The sequence below is a fragment of the Ambystoma mexicanum genome, chromosome 11 (assembly GCF_040938575.1).
Source record: "Ambystoma mexicanum isolate Mex_15411 chromosome 11, UKY_AmexF1_1, whole genome shotgun sequence".
In the NCBI taxonomy this organism is placed as follows: domain Eukaryota; kingdom Metazoa; phylum Chordata; class Amphibia; order Caudata; family Ambystomatidae; genus Ambystoma; species Ambystoma mexicanum.
This window is the reverse complement of record NC_090934.1, coordinates 1,291,662,677-1,291,687,147: the sequence shown is the minus strand read 5'-3', so window position 1 is coordinate 1,291,687,147 and position 24,471 is coordinate 1,291,662,677. Positions and strand designations below refer to the sequence as shown.

The following is a 24,471-nucleotide window of genomic DNA, read 5'->3' as shown; positions in this document are numbered from 1 at the left end:
AATGCAGCTAACATCAACACAATGGAAAAATTCTGGCGCAGTAGTAAAATAGTGGTAAGATTTCACGAGTAGAGCACTGGCTGTGTACCTAAACCTTCCATGCTTGTTGTAGTAGGCAGTAGACAGCATTGGCAGGGCTCCTAGGGCGAACAGGTGCAAACAGGCAATTGGAGGTGCCTAGGGAGGTGCCCTTTGCCTTTGGCCGGCTGCCCGAGCACGGAACTCGCTGTAAATCTCCAAAAGTGGAATTGGAGCGTGAAAATGCACTCGGATGTGCCCCACAGTAGGGCTTACCTTCTCCCTCGAGTCTGACGCTGTACACAACACAGTTCTTCAAAAAGGCACCTGGGTTATCACGCCTAGGCCAACTCCTCACACAAGCCAAGTTCCATATATCAATTTTCGGTCACACCTGTTCCGACATCACAGGCTTTTTTTTGTGAGTCTTGTACAACTGCATGGATACAGCCAGTGTCATTCCGATTGTACTCCCCTTCCTACTGATAGGCATACCCTATGCCCTTTAGACAGCCTACCTGATTCATTTAATTTTCCAGCACTAGAGAAGCATACCTACAACATGTGCTCATTGCAAATCTATTAGCACCTTCCCCCATTGGCCCACAGCTGCGTCTCTATTTGGGTTGCCTTTTCCTCGTTTCTCCGAGCTTGGTCTGCTCTGAGGCGGTTATTCAGCCATCACCCTCGGCAGGGATAAGAGTAGAAATAAGCTAATGGCAGGTGGAGCATCCCATTGCTGCTGCCTTTGGGATATCAGACAGGCATCAATGAAATGCAACACTACAGTCAGCCATGAAGCATTTGTTGGAGGTTCCCACACAATCAACCCTCGTTGCACTCAACATATTTCCAGTTTTGTTTCCTATGATATCCCATGCCTAGCAGACCCCATTTAGTAACATCTGCATTAGAGCCTGCTGTCTATTCCCATTCAGCCGCTTTGGTCTTTGGCATGTTTCCAAGAATCGCGGCATAAAGGGTGCATGCTGAGTTATGCGTAGACTTTCCGGATGTTCATTAATAGTATGGATAGTGTTTCTTGATGGCCTTCCCTCTTCCAGCTCAAAAGGGGAATCCTGATTTGTGATTAGAGATTGGGGTGGCAGTTGTTGAGTCATTCATTGCCTTACTGAAGATTTCAGTCTGGGTGCCCGTATGGAACACTTCACTGCGAAACGGCTTCTCACAAACGGATTCCCTTCCAAAATGAAGACTCCAGAGTTAGACATTTCACAGTACCATCTCTGGTCGTATTCAATATGTGATAAAAACCTTCTCTTCATAGCATTCTAAGGGCCAGATTCTCAAAGCTGTTTTGGCCCAAGTGGGGAGATGTGCTAGGCATTACCCCACTTGCGTCAAAAAAAGTATCGCCCCACCTTACAAAAGGCATCCTCGCTCAAATGCCTCACCCGTTGTACATTTGCGCAGAGAAGCGGCAAGCATTTTAGGGCATTTAAAAGCGCATGACGAATTGAGAAACTGGGTGCGCTTTTAAATGCCCTAAAATAAGAGTCCTTTTTTTGGCGCCTTTTGAAACCGGCACAGGGGGAGACGCATGACAGGGTAATTTCCGACCGTATTGATTTTTCTTTGAAGTGTGACAGTCACGGGTTAGACCGCAGTTGTCATACTAGCCTTTCCATCCCGCAAAGGGGGATGCAAATGCCTATTTTCTGATCATTTCACAGAGACAGGTCTTTTGTGTTCCCATCTCTGTGAAATGCACTCCCAGTAACCACGTGTTTGCTGGGAGCCTGTCATACATTAGTATAGGGAACGCGCTGAGCAGCGCATCTTTGCACCACTGTCCAATCGCCTGCTGAAATCCTCAGGTTACCTTTGAGAATGAGGTGACTTGTGGAATTCAAGCATAGCAAAACAAGCACATTCTCTGTGCTCCTTGCAATTGCACTGTTTTCTGTGAATCTGCCGCAAAGTGTTTACACTGAGCCATTGGCTCAGACTAGATGGCCTGACTAGGCAAGCAGGGCTTGTTTCTCGTCTATCCATAGGAGCTTCGCTGAATATAGCATGTGGGATAGATATCTTTATATATAAAGCAGAATGTATCTATGTGGGTATGTTTGTCCGGCTACACAAATCCACACAGTTGAACCGACGTCTACCAAATTTAGCATGGATTCCTCTTTTGTCTGTGGCAAGACTGTAGTCGATTTGGATGTGATTCCGTAGACACCCTCATTTACTGATACTCACCCCGATTCACTACAGTAGGCACTGGAAGGAGGCAACATTTGGAAAAGTGTCTGAAGGAAAATGATCAGTGTGTTGGTTATTCCTCTGAAATGTATTGCTACTGTATATAGTTTGAAAGTGTTTTTGAAAGCATTTTTAAAAGGGAATTGTGACACAAAAGTAGGCAGGCTGTATTTAGTAAAGAAAATGTCTTTATTTGACTTAAGATTATGTCAGAGAAGACTCTTCCAAATGAAGCAAAGTTCTTTAAAAAACGTATTTCTTTTTTCAATTTTTTCTTCTGACTCGTTTAGTGTTCTTCTCCTGTTTCTGTGTAGGGATGCAATAAGGACCTTTGGATCTTCTCTTAATCCTCGTGAACCCACAGGCTTCCCGCAGCTCCCGTCTCCACGTCCAGCTGGTTCTGTAATGAAAACAAGAATGAACACACAAGCCCTTCCTTTCAGGTGCTTTATATAAATTCTGCTTAAAGAGCCAATTAGGGACCGGTTTACTTGCCAGGGAATAAGAACCCTTCCAAGCCCCGCCCCCTTTTTCTGAAGACAACAAGGAGAATGGCGTCCTGCTTTCTGTAAGCCCCAACACCCAGCCTGGGACCGGGGAAGGCAGGTGAGCGAGTTTGTTTGGTTGAGTCTGTGACTCGTTCCGTCTTATGTCACCATGTGTGTCTGCGTGTGCACTATCCCCGGCACTCCCTCCACGAGAGGAGGAAACGCTAATGTGGAGCGGCTCTGCACACCACTGCGGCTCCGCGCCTCCGTTCCCCCGCGGCGCTCCATGAGAGGAGAGTACGCCAACACGGAGCGGCTCGTCACCGCACAGCAGCTCCATAGTTCTGTCTCCCTGCGGCGTACCGGCCAGACCGCTGGAGCTCCCATCCGTCCACCGCCCCAGAGCGTGTGCTTCCCTGTCCTCCCCCAGTTCGTTTCTGCCCACACCACCAAGGTCAGAGGCCGGACCACCCAGCCTGGCGCCGGCATAGACAGACGCACTGGTCATCCCCGGAGCAGAGGACAGTCCCCCACCGTGGCCCCACCACGCCCCGAGCTTTGACTCTGCTTGTTGTGGTTCCTTATCTGCCGAGTTCTTGCTTGCTACCCCATTTTGGATGTCAGTGTTTTCTTCTTGTTTGTTACACATACCTCACCATTAAGCATCGAGCCTTTCGGGTCGATCTATGTTCCGAGATAGATAGCCCGGAATTAGTTGAAATGCTGCAGGTTTGTGTATGGTTTGGAAACAGAACTCCTGTAAGGTGAGGAACCATCTCAAAACTCTCTGGTTAGAATCTTTGTGCGTAGCCAATCATTGTAGGGGTGCGTGATCTGTGAACACCGTGAACCAACGTCCTGCCAAGTAGTACCGCAGTGTCTCAATGGCCCATTTTATTGACGAACATTCTTTTTCGATGGTGGAATATCCTAATTCATGTGGCAACAGTTTGCGGCTGATAAAGGCCACTGGTTGCAAATCTGTCTCACCACCTTGTGAGAGTACGGCTCCCAGACCTACCCCGGAAGTGTCTGTTTGTAAGAAAAACTGTTCCTTAAAGTTCGGGCATCTTAGAACAGGATGGGCTGATATTTTTTTAAGTTTGAAAAAAGCCTGCAATGCTTCCTCATCCTTTAAAATGTCCCCCTTATAGGATGATTTAAGGGCATCTGTTAATGGTCCTGCAATTGATGAAAAGAGAGGAATACATTTCCTGTAATAGCCGATGAACCACAGGAAAGCTCTTACTTGTTTCTTGTTGCTGGGCATAGGTAGTTTGATGATAGCCTCAATTTTGTCCAGTTGAGGCCTAATTACCCCTCCCCCGACCACATGATCCAGGTACTTTGTCTGGTTGGCTGCTAGTATGGTTTTCTTGGGGTTTATTTTGAGTCTGGCTGTCTGTATTCAGGTCATAACTGCCTTGAGGCGTTCCAGGTGTTCTTTCCAGGTTTTACTAAAAACAATTATGTCATCCAGGTAGGCTGAGCTATACAGACTGTGGGGTGCTAGTATTCAATTAATCAATGCCTGAAACGTAGCCGGAGCCCCATGTAAACCAAATGGTAGCACCTTAAATTGATATAGACCAGAAGGGGTTGCAAATGCTGTTTTTATTTTATCCTCCTTCCTCAGGGGAATCTGCCAGTACCCTTTTGTCAAGTCAATAGTACTAATGAATCGTGCAGCACCCAAATGTTCAATGAGTTTGTCGATGCAGGGCATAGGGTATGCTTGGTAAGTGGAGATGGAATTCAATTTCCTGTAGTCCATGCAAAACCTGGTACTACCATCAGGTTTTGGGACCAGAACAATAGGAGACGACCAGTGGCTGCAGGAGAGTTCTATTACCCCTAGCCTCAGCATTTCCTCTCCTTCGGCCTGTACGGCTATTCTTTTAGACTCAGGAAGGCGGTATGGACGTATTTGTACTGTTTGTCCTGGTTCCGTCTCTATTTTATGTTCCATCAAGGACGTCTTTCCTGGATAGAAAGAGAACACATTTCTCAGGTGAAGGATGAAGTTTTCCAGTTCTTGTTTTTCGACAGGGGTGAGTTTTGCACCCCATTGGACTGTATTGAAAGCTGTTTCTTCGCTTTTGATTACAGTCACACTGACGGCCATCGCACGATCTTCGGGTTCTTTCCACTCTTTAAGCAGATTTATGTGGTAATTCTGTCTCTTCTCTCTTCGAACCGGCTGCTCCACTAGGTAGTTTACCGGCCCTAATACCGCAGCCATTTTGTAAGGGCCTCTCCACTGAGCCAACATCTTGTTTTGGCTAGTAGGCAACACCACCAATACTTTATCGCCGATTTTGAAGCTACGAACTCTGGACTTCGTATTGTAGTATTTTTCTTGTGCCAATTGTGATCTTCCCAGGTTCGCTCTGGCTAATTCCCTTAGTTTAGACAGGCAATCACTTAGCTCAATCACGTAGTCGGTGAGGTTTGTGGTTTCTTCTTGCTCTTCCCATTCATCCTTGGCAATGTCTAAGACTGTACGGGGTCGGTGTCCAAACAATAACTCGAAAGGTGAAAACCCTGTTGAGGATTGCAGAGTGTCCCTTAGTACCATGAGTACCCATGGTATGGCTCTGTCCCAGTTTTTTCCCGTAGGCGCTGTTACTTTCTTGACCATTAATTTGATGGTCTTGTTGTATCGTTCTACCAACCCATCAGTTTGGGGATGGTAGATGGAGGTGCGTATCTGTTTGATCTGTAACTGCTGACATACTCTGCGCATTACCCCTGACACAAAGTTCCAGCTTTTATCCGTCACGATTTCTGATGGAATTCCTACTCTTGCAAAGAAAGGTACTAGCTGGTTGCATACCTGTACCGCACCGTTAACCCTCATGGGGAAACCCTCCGGATACCTCGTAGCATAATCTACCACCACCAACAGATACTGGAATCCTTGATTACTGGGTTCCAGGGGTCCCACTAAGTCCATTCCAAACCGGGAAAATGGCTCCTTTATCAAAGGCATGGGTCTTAAGGGTGTGCGAAGTGGCTTTATTGGGGTGGTCCTTTGGCAGATTTGGCACTCTTCACAGTACTTAGCCACTTCCCTATGCACCCCTGGCCAATAAAACCTCTTTAGGGTTTTCTCTCGGGCCATATATCCTGCAGTTCGGTTATCATGGGCCAATTTGATTATGGACGATCGGAAACTAGCAGGAACCAGTAATTGTTCTACCTGCTGACCGTTCCGATCCATGGTAACCCTATACAGAAGGCCCCTCAGTAACTTGAACCAGAATTGGTTTGGTTGAGGTGTGGACTCATCTACTACTTGTCCCCGGACATTCCTTAAAGTCGGTTCTGTGTGTTTCACTTCTGAAGGACATTCCTTTATCTTCGGGAATCCAGTCCACAAGGCCACTGAATCTTTCCACCCATTTCCTCTTTTCTTCCCGTACCTCTCTCCTAGTTTTCCTTGGTACCCTCGACTTATTCTCTGCGATCTCAGTGTGGGAGAAAGGAGCACTTGTTAGCCACTCCGTATCCACCACACAGTCTTTGAAGGTGGGTAAATCTGTTCCTATTAACACAGAGGCGGGTAGGTGTGGCATGATGGCTACCTCCATGGGTGTATTCACTCCATTCATTTCAATGATAACTTGTTTGGAAGGGTATGATTTGGTATCCCCATGCACGCATTTTACTGGAATTACGTTTTCCCCCTGTTCCCAGAAACACCTCTACCACCACCAACAGATACTGGAATCCTTGATTACTGGGTTCCAGGGGTCCCACTAAGTCCATTCCAAACCGGGAAAATGGCTCCTTTATCAAAGGCATGGGTCTTAAGGGTGTGCGAAGTGGCTTTATTGGGGTGGTCCTTTGGCAGATTTGGCACTCTTCACAGTACTTAGCCACTTCCCTATGCACCCCTGGCCAATAAAACCTCTTTAGGGTTTTCTCTCGGGCCATATATCCTCCAGTTCGGTTATCATGGGCCAATTTGATTATGGACGATCGGAAACTAGCAGGAACCAGTAATTGTTCTACCTGCTGACCGTTCCGATCCATGGTAACCCTATACAGAAGGCCCCTCAGTAACTTGAACCAGAATTGGTTTGGTTGAGGTGTGGACTCATCTACTACTTGTCCCCGGACATTCCTTAAAGTCGGTTCTGTGTGTTTCACTTCTGAAGGACATTCCTTTATCTTCGGGAATCCAGTCCACAAGGCCACTGAATCTTTCCACCCATTTCCTCTTTTCTTCCCGTACCTCTCTCCTAGTTTTCCTTGGTACCCTCGACTTATTCTCTGCGATCTCAGTGTGGGAGAAAGGAGCACTTGTTAGCCACTCCGTATCCACCACACAGTCTTTGAAGGTGGGTAAATCTGTTCCTATTAACACAGAGGCGGGTAGGTGTGGCATGATGGCTACCTCCATGGGTGTATTCACTCCATTCATTTCAATGATAACTTTTTTGGAAGGGTATGATTTAGTATCCCCATGCACGCATTTTACTGGAATTACGTTTTCCCCCTGTTCCCAGAAACACTTCTGTTCTGATGGCGGTCTGTTCACTTCCGCTGTCGAGAAGACCTTGTCTTGGAACCCCGTCAACTTTGACCTCCACCATGTATGGCTCCCATCTTCTTCAGAATTCACGGTTTTGTATACATCCGATTTCCATTGGCTCGGTCATGGGTTTTCTAGGGCAAAATCGGGCAATGTGCCCCCATTCCCCACAATCGAAGCATTGTGGCTGTCTGTTGGTGTTGGGCCAGGCCATGTTTTTAGGTACCATTCTTTGGGGTTCGGACTCCGTTCCACTCCCTGTTCTCGCAGGGGGCATTTTGTTGATTTTCAACAGTACTGGCCTTGGACCACCCGCCTTTTGGAACGCGGTGGCTATGCCAATTGCTTCGTTGAGGGTCGGCCTATGGTGTTGCCTTACCCATCTTTGCATGGCACTTGGAAGGGCTTCCACAAACTGTTCAAGCTTTATTTTTTTCGAGTACCTCCTGCACCGTACTGTGTGCTGGTTTTAACCATTTATCTGTTAAATCATGCACCCGATAGTACAGCTGCCTTGGGGTCTCGCCATTGCGAAGTCGGGTTTCACTGAGTTTCTGGCGATAGGCCTCTTCATCTACACCCATTCTCTCCAACATGGTTCTTTTGATGTCCACATAGGTAGTGTCCCCATTCGGATTTGCCGCCTGGTAGGCTCCTTGCATAGAGCCAGTCAGTAACGGAGCTATGTAGTGCCCCCATTTTTCTACTGGCCACTGTGTATTCCTGGCAACCCGTTCAAAGTTTGTGAAGGAATAGCGGGGATCATTGCCCTGTTGAAACCTCTGCAGCACATTGGAAGTGGCCGGGACTGTACCTCTAGTTGCTGCCACTGCTTCCGTGACCTGCTTGAGGGTATCCTGTGTTGCAGCCTGCAACTGTAAGGCTTGCTGTAGCGCTTGCCGATCTGCTTGGGCTTGGTGACTATGGACTTGCACCAGTCGCTGCAGTTGTTGCTGACCATCAGCCAAAGCCTTAATTATTTCTTCCATGGCGTGTTTGGATCCCACACCTGACGCCAAACTTCTGTGACACAAAAGTAGGCAGGCTGTATATAGTAAAGAAAATGTTGTCTTTATTTGACTTATGTCAGAGAAGACTCTTCCAAATGAAGTAAAGTTCTTTAAAAAAAAGATTTCTTTTTTCAATTTTTTCTTCTGACTTGTTTAGTGTTCTTCTCCTGTTTCTATGTAGGCATGCAATAAGGACCTTTGGATCTTCTTCTCATCTTAATCCTCATAAGCCCAAAGGCTTCCCGCAGCTCCCGTCTCCACGTCCAGCTGGTTCTGTAATGAAAACAAGAATGAACACACAAGCCCTTCCCTTTCAGGTGCTTTATATACATTCTGCTTAATGAGCCAATTAGGGTCCAGTTTACTCACCAGGGGATAAAAACCCTTCCAAGCCCTGCCCCCTTTTTCTGAAGACAGCGAGGAGAATGACGTCCTGCTTTCTGTAAGCCCCAACACCCCGCCTGGGACCAGGGAAGGCAGGTGAGCGAGTTTGTTTGGTTGAGTCTGTGACTCGTTCCGTCTCATGTCACTGTGTGTGTCTGCGTGTGCACTATCCCCGGCACTCCCGCCACGAGGGGAGGAAATGCTAATGTGGTGCGGCTCCGCACAATGCCGCAGCTCCGCGCCTCCGTTCCCCGCGGCGCTCCATGAAAGGAGAGTATGCCAACACGGAGCGGCTTGTCACTGCACAGCAGCTCCATAGTTCTGTCTCCCTGCGGCGTACCGGCCAGACCGCTGGAGCTCCCATCCGTCCACCGCCCCGGAGCATGCGTTTCCCCGTCCTCCCCCAGTTCATTTCTGCTCACACCACCAAGGTCAGCGGCTGGACCACCCAGCCCGGCATAGACAGGCGTCCTGGTCATCCCCAGAGCCCAGGACAGTCCCCCATCATGGCCCCACCACGCCCCCAGCTTTGACTCTGCTTGTTGTGGTTCCTTATCCGCCGAGTTCTCGCTTGATACCCCATTTTGGATGTCAGCGTTTTCTTCTCGTTTGTTACAGGAATACAAAAAATATGTTTCTTTTATCACGCCACTCCAAATATGGGAAATTGTAAGGTTACAGTTTACTTAAGTTCCTTCACAAGAAGAGAGCACAATCAAACAATCTTTCTTGGACACTTTATGAAATGTGCTGAAGCCATTGAGTGACTGAAACATGCCACACAAAAAACGAACATCAATTGGAAAAGCTCCATCTGATGCAAAGCGAAAATCAATATAAAGAGCTTCTAAAACACAACAAACAGCAGCATGACTTGCCAACCAGAGGAAAAGAGCAACTTTTTCCAGGGCAAATGAGATGCCGGACGAACTGAAGCAAAACATGCTGACATGAGGACCAGAGCAACATCCTTCAGGGCACATGAGACACCACCTGATCAGGGCAAGGGCAACGCTGGGTACCCCAGGTAGTGTAAAATTAAAATCCCTGATTTGAAAATGTGTTGAAATGTAAAATACATCAGTCTTCAAGAGCCTGAAAAACTCAAATAGGAAGAAGACAAGCAGCAGCTAATCCATGTGGAACCAATGTTCCTAATTAGACAAATCAAAAAGGATCTCTACATTATAGGTGGATACGCATCAATTTTAAGTTAAGCTTACCTGACACCCACTGAAAAATGGTATCCATTAGATTGTTTTTAAAATCATCCCCAAACACAGCATGAGACTTTGGAAAAGCATCACAGAAAACTGCGAAGATGGCTTGACTCAAGCAATCAGCATACACCTGAAACAATATTTTATACTAGTCAGAATTATTAAAGTTCCAGTACAAATTACTTTCATCTCGAATTAAACAAATGCATGATGTAACAGCAGAAGCTACTATATTATACAAAAGGCAGACTAGAAAAATGTAATGTTTAAAAATAAATGTTTATCATTCGCACCTGGGGAAGGGCGCTCAGCCAATCAGGTGGCTGGAACACCGGTGAGACTACACATTCCCTGCCCACTGTTCCAGCCACCTGAGTGCCTTCCCCAGGTGGTGCCATCTTTTTTTAAAATGTATAATATGGGGAGGCAAAAGGGAGCCTTATGCTCCAGTCCACCACACTTCCCTGTGTCATAAGGAAAAGAACTCCGATAAGGTGAGGGTCTGACGATTATCCTTCAAATCATTTTCAGAGCAAGGTTAGTGAAAGACATGTACCACCCTCGGGTGAGTCCTCCTGTGGAATGCTCCACTGTTGTGCTCCAGCGACAATGACATGAGGTATTTGCGAATGATTTAATGATGCAACCTTCTTACTATGATAGAATAATATTGTTCCGTGTTAGGGGCTTACTTAAATAAAAACAGCCAGAAGATTCACGGATTCACTCAGGTCTTTAAAAGTGGCAAGATCATCATGGTAGATGTCCGAAACCCCAGAGGATTGCCTGGAGGGAGTGATCGTGCAATCACACAGAATTCAGAAGACCTCTGAGCATGGCATGGAAGTCTCACCAGACATACATTGTTTCACATGTACCCACTTTAGTATAGTGGCTCTCCAAGTTAATCATAGCCATCATGTGAATTCATGAAAGAGTTCGGAGGATGAAGATCATCATTTGAAAGTGAATGTGAAAAAAGGCGTGTCAGTGTTTGTTCACTTTTAGTGTAACACAAGATTTTGAGCTCTTATTTGAATATATGAAAACAATGTTTTATGATGATCTCAGCATCATTTTCGATTACTCTAGTAAAACATGTATTCTTGCTGTTGTAAAGAGACATTCACATGATTATACAGGATGCTTACGCCGGCAATCAGGAGCAGGCAATGTGATGGCGAACGTCGCAATGAGGGAGTACATTCTTTCTTTACTTCAATACATCATCTCCGTGACTTGTGTTGTGTGGTGTATCAGACTCCTCGTCTGCACAGCCTGTCGCTTTCTGCTCCCGCATCGGTTTTCCCAATCTGTGGTGAACTTTAAACCCAGCGTCCTCACTTGGACTGTTTTGTGGATGTTCCTCAGCCTTACTGAACACTAACTCGGATGGTTTTGTGGATCGGCCTCAGCATTGACGAACTCTTACTAACTACCCAGGCTTTGTTCAAATGGTTGGCTTTTTGATTTCCCTTGTGAAATGTTCAGGGGATTCCCCAAAGTTACCTGGGCATTCTTAAGGTATTGTCAGACGGGTTCTATGTTCATTCAACCACAGTTTTTTTTCGCAGTGTTTTTTTGCTGAAAATCTTTGACCAAAAAAACTCAAATTATTTTTATTTTATTTGGGGAGGTTCCCTCCCAATTCTTCCACCCCTATTATGTATTCCCTATTGACCACCCCACCCTACCCCCTTATATGCCCCTGGCCCCCCCATATTTTTCGATTCGTTATTTTGGGAAAAGATTTTCAGCAAAAAATGCTGCATGAAAAAAAAACTGGTGATGAAAGAATGCCATACCGTCAGTTGGCAGCGTTGTCCCAGGAATCTAGCCTCCACATATTCCAGTCTGTCATTTTCATCAGATGTAATAGGTTTACTGCTCACTCTCCATCAATATCAGGTACCAGGTCTGAGGAGATAAAGTGGGAGCAGAGGTGGTAATGGCACTCTCCAGCCCGTGGTTTAGGGTGCAAAGTTAGTTGCCCTCCTGACGCAAATTTGTATAGCGTTCTCATACCTGTGCAAAGAAGGGCACTACAGACTTACAAGTCCTCAAACCTCACCAGGGTAACTGACATTGATGCTGCAAAAGATTATCCAGCAACCCTCATTCTGGCCATTGCCAACTTTTGAGCAGATATGACCCAAGGCTCACGCTGCAATAAATCAGCGTTTGGATGCCAGTCAGGGAAACATGCATTCACTTCCACCTAATGAGCAATTCCCCTGAGGAAGCTGTGGGTCTGGTCCACCTATGCCCGTTTAACCAGCGGCTGCTATTCCATCCTCAGTGGTGCATCTGACGCCCCCTGTACCTGTTGTGCTTCCTGTCCCTTTCCCTTTGACCCCCTCCAGAGCAATTTCACGGGGATCCCATGATATGCTGCACTTTTGAAAACCAATGCAGACTACATTTCTCGTGCCAAACTTCTTTTGATGCCAAAACCTAACCTGAATTTTTATTCTGTCACAGCTAGGGGAGACTGGCCACAACCTGGGCTAATCCCCCCTAACCCCCCCCATGAACAATCTGATATGATTGTGATGCCCTCTTGGGATCCTTGAACAAGGAGTTTGATGAGCAGTATGAAGCTAAAGATCTATAACTATTGGGTCTAGTACAAGGCAAAAGGTTGCAACTAGCATACATCGCTGGGTTCAAACAATTGGTGGAAGAAATGTCCTGGCCTGAGAACAGAAGGGGAGCAGTATTTTTACCAAGGTTTGGCCAATACCCTTAAAGATTCTCTCTCCATTGTTCTGTCAATTCCTGATGATGGCTCAGAGATGGTAGCCCTGACACTTCAATTAGATGCCCATATGTCCGAACGCAATGAACACTGTCACCCTGATCTTCACTGTGCAGGGAAAAACAAGAACCCACAAGAGGGGGTGGAATCCTTGCAGAATTGTGGAATTAGAGGTCCCTTGACCTGGAATGAAAAGGAGCATAATGGTCTGGGAATCTCTGCTTGTATTATGATAAGGCCGGGTATCATGTAGGTTATGTTAAAAATGCCTTATCCAGAAAGCAGGAAACTCTGAGACTCATGTTCTATAAGATGCCACTGTGACGATTCATTGGATCGGTTCCATGTGATATTTTCGCCGCAAAAATATTGCGATGCAAAAATACCGCCATATTTTTGCGGCGAAAATAACACATGGACCCTGCGGGGGACACCCCCGCAACCCCCGCATCATTTTGTTATGTGGGGGGGGACACCCCTCGCACCTAATATTTTCGCCACCAAAAATATCGCCTCTGGCCGTTCCCGACGACCATATGTACGGCGATATTTTTGCTGGCGAAAATATTACCCGATAGCATTGGATCTTGTCACTTCTCCAGAGGCTACTGTTTGTTATTGCAATACTCCTCCTTTCTTTGGGTCCCTCCCTTCTCCTTCTACTCTGTCTGCCACCTCTCTGAAACCCTCAAATTCTTCCTCTTCCCACCGTAGGGCACCTCTACCACCTCCTAGGGTCTACCTCAAGTGTGTATCCCTCTGCGGATGTCTTACAAATGTGGCAACCTGCTTCACATCCCTACTCTCAACTCTCGTTCTGCTGTCAAAAAGTCCTCCGACATCGGTCACCTCCTTGAAGAACTCCACCTAGATGTCCTTGCACTCACCAGGCTCTGGTGTACGGCCAGTTCTGTCATGAGTTTTGACACTCTCCTCCCTGTGGGCTACAAGATCCTCTCCGAACTCAGGACCAGCCATCCTGGAGGTGGAGTAGCATGATCTTTCCTGTGTGGGTCCCGGCCTAGGTCATCCCTTTGCAAGCCTACTCCTCCTTTGAATGCCTGGTCTGCAGGCTCTCTAACTCTCCTGTCCTCTCTCTGACTTTGGCCACCATCTACAGACCACCTGGCCAGGTCATCCTCTTCCTCTCTGAATGGGCTGACCTCTCCTCTTCTCCCCTGGATGCTTCTAATCCCACCTCTGAGCTTTTCTGAAAACTCTGCAACACTCTCTCTTTCCATTCTGCCCTCTGGCCCGACACACTATGCTGGACATACTCTATGTTCTCATTACCTCCGACATCCCTCTCTCTAACCCTGTCAACACTCCTCTCTCTTGGACTGACCATTTTCTTCTCTGTTTTCATCTAAAACTATCCCTCAGGCAAATCTCCCCCCTCAGCACTGCCAACTACCTTCTTGGTCATATGGTCTATGAAGCGTGTGTCAGTGGATGCCTTTGCCTCTACTTTCTCCACTCCTACCCCTGTGGCTGACTCCCACCCTGACACAGATCTTTCTAATTTGCATCTTTCTATTTCTAACATCCTTGCCCCGTCATGAGAATCCAGCTGAAGCGTACCTCCAAGTGCAACTCTTGCTATGATTCTGACCTCGCTGTCCTGAAACGTAAGTGCAGGATGGCTGAGAGGAAGTGGAGGGCTTTGGGAGCCACCTCTGACAAACTGGCCTGCTGCCTGCTCCAGAGGCAATACAGACTCTCTGTCCTGTCCAAGAAGAGAGCTGTAAGGAACTCGTGGTGGCAACAGTAAAGACAGACACAAATGATCACAGTTCAAGGGTTAATGTTAAATAAGTTTTATAGGGCGCGACTTGCCCGTGGGCCTCAGTGCGCAGCATAAGAGGACGTCTAGAAACCCAAAAGGAGATGGGAAGGAGCTCAGTATGTTCATAAAACTTTATAGGTAGGTTGGAAAAATGCCTAATCTAGACCTAAATCTTAGATGGGAGCAAGCTAGGACCATCAAATAATAAAGCAGACCTAGATGGGAGCAAGCTAGGACCATCAAATAATAAGGCAGACCTAGTGGCGTCTTGTCAAATAAAAGAGCCGATACAAAAAAACCTACTGCCAATCCTTGCAACTAAATACAAAAAGAGTGTGGGATAGTGTTCATAAGAAAGAAAGAAGTGTTCACAAATGATAAGTCAGAACATGGTAGCCTGGGTTCTCACTTCCCCATGTTTTGAGCATGGGAATATTGAGCATAGCACACTTGAGCTTCCCAGAACAAGATGACAGTTCCACCCTCAGGAATCAGGACATTCGGTGATTAAGTCTCTTCTACAAAAAGTCTCTTGCCTCGGAACACCTGATGCATTCAAAATAATAAACAAAATGCTCCTTTCCGTATGTATACTGGGTGATGACTTTGCATCGCTGGACCCCCCCTCTTCCGAGCTCAGATCCACAAAACGTTCCTTGCGATATCAGGACCTTCGGTGGTTAGATCTCTTGCTTCCGAGCACATCATATGTTCAAAATTAAAAACAATAATTCCTTTCCGATTGTATTTGGGTGATGATTCTTCCCCGCAAAACTCCCCTATTCCTGGTTCAGACCCTTTTTGAATATCAGCCTCCCTCCGTCGGGTTCACTGGCTTGTATTCAAAAGATTTCTCTGTTGCATTCACGTGTCGGCAGGGTGATGGCTTTTCACCCCTAGATCCCCCTCTTCCGGGCTCAGACTCTTCTAGACTGTTTGCCTCTCTCCGTCGGGTTCACTATGGCTTTTGTCAGTGGGTCATGGCTTTTCACCCCTAGGCTACCCACTTCTGGGCTTAGACCCTTCTCAAATGTTTGCCTCCCTCTGTCTGGTTCACTACGGCTTTTTCCAAATTATCTCAACTGTTGCATTCCAAGTTTAAATGTCTTTTTAAACAATTCACTGTGGACTTCCCTCTGTCGGGTTCACTCGTTTCAACACAATGTTCCTTTTCCTTTCTCACTTTTTCAGGATTCATCTCACTTTGCTTTCCAATGGTTTGTCGGTCAAAGACTTTTGCCTCTACAGAGGATTTTTCTAGACCCCTGTATGACCACTTTGACCTTTTCCTTACGGCTCTCCTGAGGGCTTCTGGTATCGATAGTTTCAACAAAAAGGAGATCAACCAGTGCCGCTTGAGTAAACACCCACGTGGTGCCAGACCCCTCTGCAGCTGGTTTTCCCCTAATTTGTTAACAGTTCTTTGAACTTTTCTTCATTTGCCATTTTTAACTTTATCGGTTCTCCCCACCGACTCACTGGCTGTGATGAACCGCTTGGCTTTTCTTGTCTCTGGAGTCAAGGATGGTACCAAGGTAGCAAGCTTCTCTCCCTGTCCAGGTCAGTGTAGGAGGGCTCCATATACCGTTGACATCTGCTGCAACACATGCAGGTTATTGTTCGCTGTCTTAAGTTTCCTTGTGCGGAGGCTTTGCGGTCTGGGTCGAAAAGGGCAAGGTTGCTTCTCTCCTTGTTGCCCCTTCGGTTCTCGCAGTCTTTCTCCTCCTATTGAACTGCTGTGCTTGGATAGCTGTATCGTCGTGCGGCCTGCCTTGCTCGTAGTGTGCTCTAGTGCTCCACCTTTTATCCCTGTGTGGGAGGGACAGGGCCTTCAGGTGTGTGTGATCCTCGTCAATTGCCCGATTTTTCCTGACCCTTGTGTTGGAACATCTCAGGTAAACAGCTCTGATGTTAGTCCGTTGTCTTTCGTGGTGTAAGAAAGTGTTTGTGTCGGAAAAGAGGGTTGGGGGGGCAGTGTTTGAGTATCCTACATGGTAGGATGTGGAAAAGGTGTTATAAGAAGGGGGATACTGCGTCTCACTGCTGGTGCCCCACTTCCACTCCCTGAGGACCCCCCCATCCAGGTGATCCTCCCTCACTCGTCCACCCCCAGGAATTGGATCCAATACCGATGGCCATGTCCTGGCCACCTGGATGACAGATCCTTGGAGACTAGTCAGCGAGACACAATCCGGTTTCTCACAGAGCACACATTCAAACCTGCGTCTCTGTGGCCTCTAACAACACAGCCAAACTCTTTAAAATCAGCAAGGAACTGACCAATCCTGTTGCAGTCTCTACCTCACCTGTTCCACTCAGGCCCTCTGCACAGCCCTGGACTCTCACTTCTGCACTAAAATTCAAGACATCCCGTCCTCTATCTTCTCTTTCTCTCCCTCCCCTTTGGCCATCTCTCCCTCTCCTCCTTTCTCCACTTTCTCTCTGACAACACCTGACGAGGTTTCTAGACAAGTTGGATCTATGAAAATGTCTTCCAAACAGGTGTTCCCCTGCTCCTCCAGAACCATCAAGGACCATATTGACACCCTCGCTACAGCCTTGGCCGATTTCTGAAATTACGCTTTCGCCAATGAAACCTTCCCCTCTCCCCTTAAGCACCCCTTCCTCAAGAAGCTGTCTTCCGATCCTACCTTCCCAGCAAACTATCGCCCGATCTCCATCACCCCATTTCTGGGCAAACGCTTGGAAAAGCTGGCCATTTCCCAGCTTACTCTCCACACTGAATCTGTGGGTTGTGTCCATGACCATTAGTCTGGCTTCAGAGCTGCAGGAGGCATGGAAGCTGCTCTCCTGAACACCCATCAAGATCTGCTTTCTAACCTTGATTCCAGTAAAGGACTTTTAATTTTACTTGCATGTCCATAAGATCTACTCAAGAATGCATTACATTATTGTAAGTGGGTATAGAAACGACAGAAATAGGTACCTTTACATTATCTGACCATGCAGCAGTCTGTCTCTCTTGGAACTTGCGCTCAAGGGGAGCAACATCTAGATCATGGAGGTTGAACGCAGCAAATTTACAAGACCTGGTGTGCTGTGGGGAGATTGGGTTATACATTGAGCGTTATTATAGGGAGAACGCTGAGGGGCAGACGAGAGCAGGGGTGAGGTGGGAAGCTTTTAAGGCATACCTATGGGGGCACCGATTTCAAAGGGGGTGCGGCTGAACCAGATTAGAAAGGTAGAATTGGAGCATCTGCTGACCCAACTGAAGGACCTAGAAGGGCGATCTCAGACTATTGGTGCCCGAAAAAATGTATCAGACACTGCAAATGATTCGCACCCAGATCAACACCATAGAGGGGAATAGGGCCGAATGCTCCCTCAAATTAAACAGCAAGATTATGAAAATGGAAATAAAGCGAGTTAGCATGGAAGCTTAAGGCAAGGATTACCCGAGGAAGTATTGGATTGCTGCAGTGCTCGCGTGGGGTTTGGGGAGGGCATGGACCGCACACGAAAGTAACGGTGAGTGGAGGTATCACACAGGTTTAGGCTCCATAGAGATAGGCAGGGATGACCTCTTTCTCCCTTGCTTTTCCCACTTTCGGTGGAACCTTTCGCAGCCAAAATTAGGACTGACCTAAGGATTCCAGGTATTTGCTATGGTGGTGGCTAGAATAAAAATCGCCTTATATGCAGATGATATTCTTTTGGCCATCTCAGATCTGGAAACCTCACTTCCCTGTGTTATAGAACTTTTTAGGGACTTTCAAGCAGTCTCAGGTTTTAAGATCAATCTTGACAAATGTGAGGCTCTGAATTTGACCCTTTTACGGCAGAGAGGGTGGAAAGTCTGTAAAACATCTCTCATTTTCACTGGTTGTCACGTAGCATCGGCTACTTGGGATCCAGTTAACTGTGCATTTTTCACAGCTGTAGGAGGCAAATTATCCAACAGTACAGCATGCAATTCCGACCAATCTGGGGAATTGGAGCTTGAAGGCATTATCTCTGATGGAAAGGGTTTAAACTGTAAAAATGAAAGTACTTCCCAGGTTGCTGTACCTGTTTCAGGTTCTTCCGGCAGAATTCCAGAAGTGTAAATTAGAGTAGCTACAGCGGGAATTGAGCGCCTTTACTTGGCAAAACCGTCCTGCAAGGGTGTCTGCGGCGACTTTATATCGGTCCAGAGAACTGTTGATGCCCCATACGTGGATATATTACCATCAATTGCAGGTGAGCATCCTAAGGGAACTGCATTTTCCAGCAGCACTAGGGACCTTTTTGTAGTTTAGCGCGTTTGCCTGCTGTGGCAGCTGACACTAATTGCAGCCAGCTTATTAGCCGTCAACCGTCCACGCCAGGTGTGGATTATTTTCTATGCGTGGGCGGTGATGGCGGGTAAGCAGAGGATCTCTGGAAGCAGCAGCGGCACGCCGAAGGACTGAGAAGGCGAAAGAGGACTCCGGGCCATGCGGCAGTGAATAGCAGAGTGCCCGCTCATAACGCTCAACGTCTTCTGGTATGGGTAGTCCCATCGGGGGCTCCCGGCCAAAAAGCTAAGTGCAGAGTGCTCGTTTGAATCATGATGTTTGTGTTGTAGTCGATGTTACGGCTGCCTGAAGCAGTTATGCTGCCATACCTCAAAATGAGGGATATGCTTGTTTCTTTTTGCAAATAGGTATCACTATGAAAGTGTGACATGGTGATTGTGAACTCAATACGCTCCGCGGAGGAATGTGCCATTTCTTTTGGCAAAACAGTTGTGTGAGGGAAAACCATTACGCCGCTCCGGGTGAGGAAGGAGCATGGACTTGTAATAGGTTGTTCTGTTTAGAGAGAGCAGGGGAATTGAGTTAAGGCTCGAACGTGTGTGCTCTAAAAACATGTGTTAGTACAAAATGGAACAATGCACGCACAATCATGTTAATATCGGGAAGCTGATTTAAGTGCAGGTCACGTTTCCTTTCTGCCTGCCTGAAAATCTCCCAGTAAGTCTCATTTTGCTTGCTAAATGTTGTCATGTTTTCATGCTCATCTTGTTTTACGTTACATGTTTGCATTTACCAAAATATGCACAGGCAATAGGAAAGAAGGAACAGGTTATGGTAAGAGTTTAGGGTACAGGTGAGAAATCTCAGGAGGGGTCAGGATTGCAGGAGTGTGTCAGGTTATTGGTATGTGCTTGTACTTTTCCCCCAGTGCTTCCCCTTACCTATCCCAAAAAGTTCTTACACCACCTCTTTGCGGTTTTCCTAATCTCCCCCTCCCTATCCACAAGCTCTCCCTAATCCCTCTTCCATCCCCCCATAGGCTGCCACGTGGCTACCGGTGGTCTTGACAGTCCGGCGCCCGTGTCAACCACAGTGGGATGGTTGAATACATTCGGCTTCTGTGGATCGGGGGAGAGTGTTGATACTCTTCCCTTGTGTATTCTTGACTGATTGGGAAGACCTAGATTCACAGAAGGGCTGCTGGATGAGAAGTTGGCAGACAGACCTCTCTGATATATGCCCTGGGTCCTGCAGGCGCTGAGTCATATGGTATGTATGAGTTGCTGTCTACAAGAATGATGCTCTGGATTTGGGACGGAATTCCTAGGAGGTTGGGTCGGACCTCATATTTTGGACCAGTAACTCCTATTCATTATAACTCAGGTTAATGTAGCATATAGAAATAATTAATTTATTGCATGGAGAGACAGGGGTGTGAATGGCAGAGGAGAGCGGTTTAGATACCTACAGCTCAGACAGTGTACTCCGCAGGGGGTTAGTAGGGAAGCAGCAATCAGGCAATTACTGCCTTTTGAGATATTGATCTTTACTCAGGGAGGTTCGGCAGGGTTGATCTCCCAGCTGTGGGTCTCCCGTCATGTACTGTGGCATAGAGATTTGGGTAGAGATGCGAAAGAGGAGCAGTGGTTGGACATCTCGGCGACAGCACACACTACGCACAACAAAACTAACTTTCTCGCAAGATGGTATATTACTCCTGACAGAGAGGCACACATGAGGAGGGGTGCATTGGACTGTGCTGGAGGCGATGTGGATGGGTGGGCACTGTGAGAAACCGGATGGTATTCTCCCACCTACTCCCTTGGAATCTTCCAGTTAGGTGGCCAGGGAAGGGCCATGGCTTCTGGATCCAAACGACAGAGGATCACCCGAGTGGAGGGTCAAGAGGAGAATGCCCAAGGGCGAGACATGGTATTCTCCCAATCCCAGTAATACCCCAACCCACTCTCGCTCACCCTCCATGGTGTATTTTCAATCTCATCCCATCGCCCCATCCCCATTTCCAACAAATACTGAGACGAGGAGGAGGCAACTAAGAACAGTAAACATTGGCCATAGAAACAACATGGGAAACAAAGGGAAACTGACTATAGAAAACTTAAACTGTCCCACTGAGTCAGGCAGCATTAGGCATTTACTAATAATCACCCACACCTGACTCCACTTGACTGTTTTCAAAATTATGAAAGGTGTGGTCTTTTTCAAGAGATAGAGCGAGCAGGGGATGCCGTCTGGACCAGAGGAGCCAAGGAGCTAATGGCTGGAGGAGAACGTGTGCCGATACGCTGGCCCGGTGTCTGTGAGGGCTGCAGCATGGCGAGAGAGCCGTGTCTCCAAGGAGCTGGAGTGAGGCTGCCTGCACCCTGCTGGTGGCAACCAGGAGTGTGCTTGTTCCCTTGGGACCTGTGCCAGCCCCATCAGTGCTTGAGGGGCAGGTGGTGAGACCCGGACATCAACCCTGTGTATCCTGAAGGGACCGCCAGTCAATGCGACGCTGCCCAGTGAGTTTTGTGAAAGTAGTGAGAAAGAAACTCGGGAACGGGCGTGTCACTGTAGCAGAGTGGGAGAAAGGCACAGAATACAAAGCGCCACAGTGCGAAAAGCAAGCAACAGAAAGTTAAAAGGTTTTGAAGCTGAAAGTGATTGGCAAAGAGTGCGAAGGAGACAAAAGTGATAAGCAGAAAGTGTATAAAGAAGCTCTGAGTCAGTGGAAAAAAGGAAAGGTGCAAATGAGCACTGGGAAGGCAGAAAGGTGTAGAAAAAGGGTACAAGTAACCCACAACGAAAAGGAGGGTGCAAGGGGGCGCTGAAAGGACAAAAGAAGCATGCAAGAGGCACAGGAAGGAAAAGCAAAGGGTGAAAGCAAGCGACAGGCAGTGCAAGTGTGCATGAGAAAGCAAGAAGGGTACAAGGGTGTACAAGAAAGTAAAGGAAGGTGCAAGTGTGCACAAGACAGAAACCTAAAGACACAAAGGAGAATAAGAAGGGGTGCAGGAAGCTCCCTGAAAGTGAAAGGCTTAAGAAGGAAGAGCAAGGAATAGAGTGGGGTTACAGATCAGAGTGGTCAAGCATAGGAAGAGTAAAGAACCAGGCAGTTTCGAAAGTCTCTGACTGTGTCCCACGAGTGAAGTGTGTATGAAAGAACCATGTTTAAAAGGAAAGGTTCATACCAACAAGTTGAACTTATATTTGAAACCAAAAATGGTCCTAAGCCTGGGAAAGGGAACCCTGAGAGGCCTAATAAAGAAAGCAAAGTGCATCCTGGCAAAACTGAATCTGGGTTGGAAACTGAAAGGTGCTGGAGCTTGGAGAAAGGAACTCCGAGAGGCCTAACCAAGTTGGAGATTTATTGTTTTGTAGCATTGAAAGGATTGAAGTTTGGGGAAGGGAACCCTAAGGAGCTTCAAAAGGAACTGTGCTATATTTCTTTTGTGGTGTTTGGAACTTGAACACATTGAAACTTGTGGAAGGGAACCTCAAGGAACCCAAAGCCATTGAAAGTATTGGAGAGTATTGCAAGGGCTTTGTGGAGAACGTGTTATCAACAGCCCTGTTTTGATTGAACTCACTTTTGTGAAACTGACCAACCTACACCTGGTGAGAAGACCACCTGAAACCAATCTTGGTTTCCTATTTTCTGTTAAACCACTATCTTTTGCTTTTCAGAGACTTCCTAACATTTTGTCAAAGAGTGAGGACAAGCATAGGTTTTGACACAGACAGATTTTTACTTTGGACTTTAGATTGACGGCCCTTAGAAATAACAATTAAGGGAACCATCCCTTTAGTGTTTGTGCCAGTTAGGCATTGCACCAACCCAGGAACTTCAGTAAATAAAGGTTTTGAAACCAACATCTTTGAGTCTGTGTCTCTCTTGATACCATGCCCTGTGTCTCTCTTGATACCATGCCTGTCTCACTGCACTTACTTGCATGTTTGGTGGAGCTGCCTCAATAATCACTGCTAAAGCCATCCCCTGGCATAGACTGGAGGGCCCTGCGACCCCCATCTCCCACAAAGGCTGAGCCCAGAGAAAAGGAGCCCAAATTGATTTACAAGTGCCAGCAGCCAAAGTCGCACAACGCGCTGGGCATCCTCAAAAGGCTGCATCTGGCAGGGGCCACAACTCAACTCAGACCAGGGGGTCCCCCACCCCCACACGGCAAGCAGGTGATTGTGGGCCCAACCCAGAGACATTGGTGAGGGCCCGACCACAGCTATATCCCACAAAGGCGTCGCAAGCAGCGCACAGTCATTCGGAGACCTGCAAAGCAAGAATTAGGGGGCCGGATTACCTCACAGTACCCCCCCGGGTCCAGGACACTTCAGACTTCGGGCCCACATCTCTGCAACTAGTAGTGAACGACCAACCTCCCGGGGGAGATAATCGGTATATCCCACATCACTGAGCAGCTAATCAGGGCCACCACCCCCCTAAGGACGGTGCCTCCAGGACTGTAACCTGTGCAAAGAGCAAGGGAACACCCTGGGTGAACCCACCAAATGCTTTAAAGGACCCATATACGCAGTGGGGGCTTAGTAATCCCCCCCCACCCCAAGCCCAGCGACCCCAGGCATGAAAACATACACCGGAAAGCCCAGAAAGGGTGGTGCACCCACAGAACACACATCCGGGAGCAACGGGACCACCCAAAAACAAACACACACCAGGCTCCGGTAAAACGGGTCAGAAAGCCATGCAAAAAGGAACCCGAATCCCATCGCCAGAAGGGCATCCAACACCCGCCACACCTAGCCAACCGAGGAGGTCGAATCGGAACAAGGCAGAGATGGATGTACAAACGCAGCTTCAAACCATCCTGGCGGAGATGCGGATTGTCGGGCAGAGGACTCGGGTAACGAATGAAGCAGTATTAGGCATCAAGAGGGACCTCCAGGAGGTGCAAAGTCGCCTGGTGGCCCAGGCAGAGCACATAACCGACAACAAACAACGGATAAGCACAGTTGAAGACAACCAGACAATGACTGAGAATGAGCTGGAGGGGGTCATCAGGGAGGTCGATAGACTAGGGGAGAGGATTGATGACCAAGAAAATCAGTCCCGCCGGAACAATCTACGGGTGGCGGGCCTTCCCGAAAATGCAGAGGGGGCAATCCTAGAATCATTCATCCAAGACTTCTCACGTGACGTCCTCAAAATAGAAAATCCCCAGGAGCTCACCATAGAGCGAGTGCACCGGGCCCAAATTGCGAAATCACTCCCAGGACAACTCCCGAGGACCATAACCATGAGCCTCCTAAACTTCCCGCACAAAATGCTGGTACTCAAGGCATACAGGGCGGTGAGCCCAGTCAAAGTAGGCGCTAGCGACATCCGCATCTTTAACGACTACTCAGTCGAAGTATCAAAGAAACAAAGGGAGTTCAACCCGTTATTGGACGCATTGAAAGACCAAGACATGCGCCACTACCTGAAAACCCCAGCGACTTGGTGTGTCCAACATGAAAAGCAATGGCACAGCTTCGAAGACCCAGAAGCAGCATGGCGCTTCCTACAACAGCGCGATTTAGTCTCCTCCAACTATGTGCGACCCACCTCTGATATACAACACCCGGAGCACCGCTCCCAACCCAGCCAAGACAAACCCCACTTCGGTGGGAAATGGCAAACAAAATGGCCGACGGCTGAAAAGCTGGGAGCCCAGGTGCGGAAAGCACCAGACAGAGGTCAAATCGGCAAAAATATGAAAAAACAAAAAAGTTGACAAAGATGTATTTGTATAGCAATACTCACCGGTGCCCTGGCACGGGTGGGTCT

General features: G+C 47.5%; 1 protein-coding gene across 9 annotated transcripts in view; it reads right to left on the bottom strand.

The window, feature by feature from the left end:
• The window catches only part of FAM227B (family with sequence similarity 227 member B), a 1,598,354-nt gene that overhangs the window by 975,666 nt on the left and 598,217 nt on the right, over window positions 1–24,471 (bottom strand). For all 9 annotated transcript variants that reach the window (XM_069624770.1, XM_069624767.1, XM_069624774.1 and 6 more), the window contains one exon: window positions 9,890–10,016. In XM_069624770.1, coding sequence (XP_069480871.1) covers window positions 9,890–10,016 — 127 coding nt within the window. The remainder of the gene's footprint in view (window positions 1–9,889; window positions 10,017–24,471) is intronic.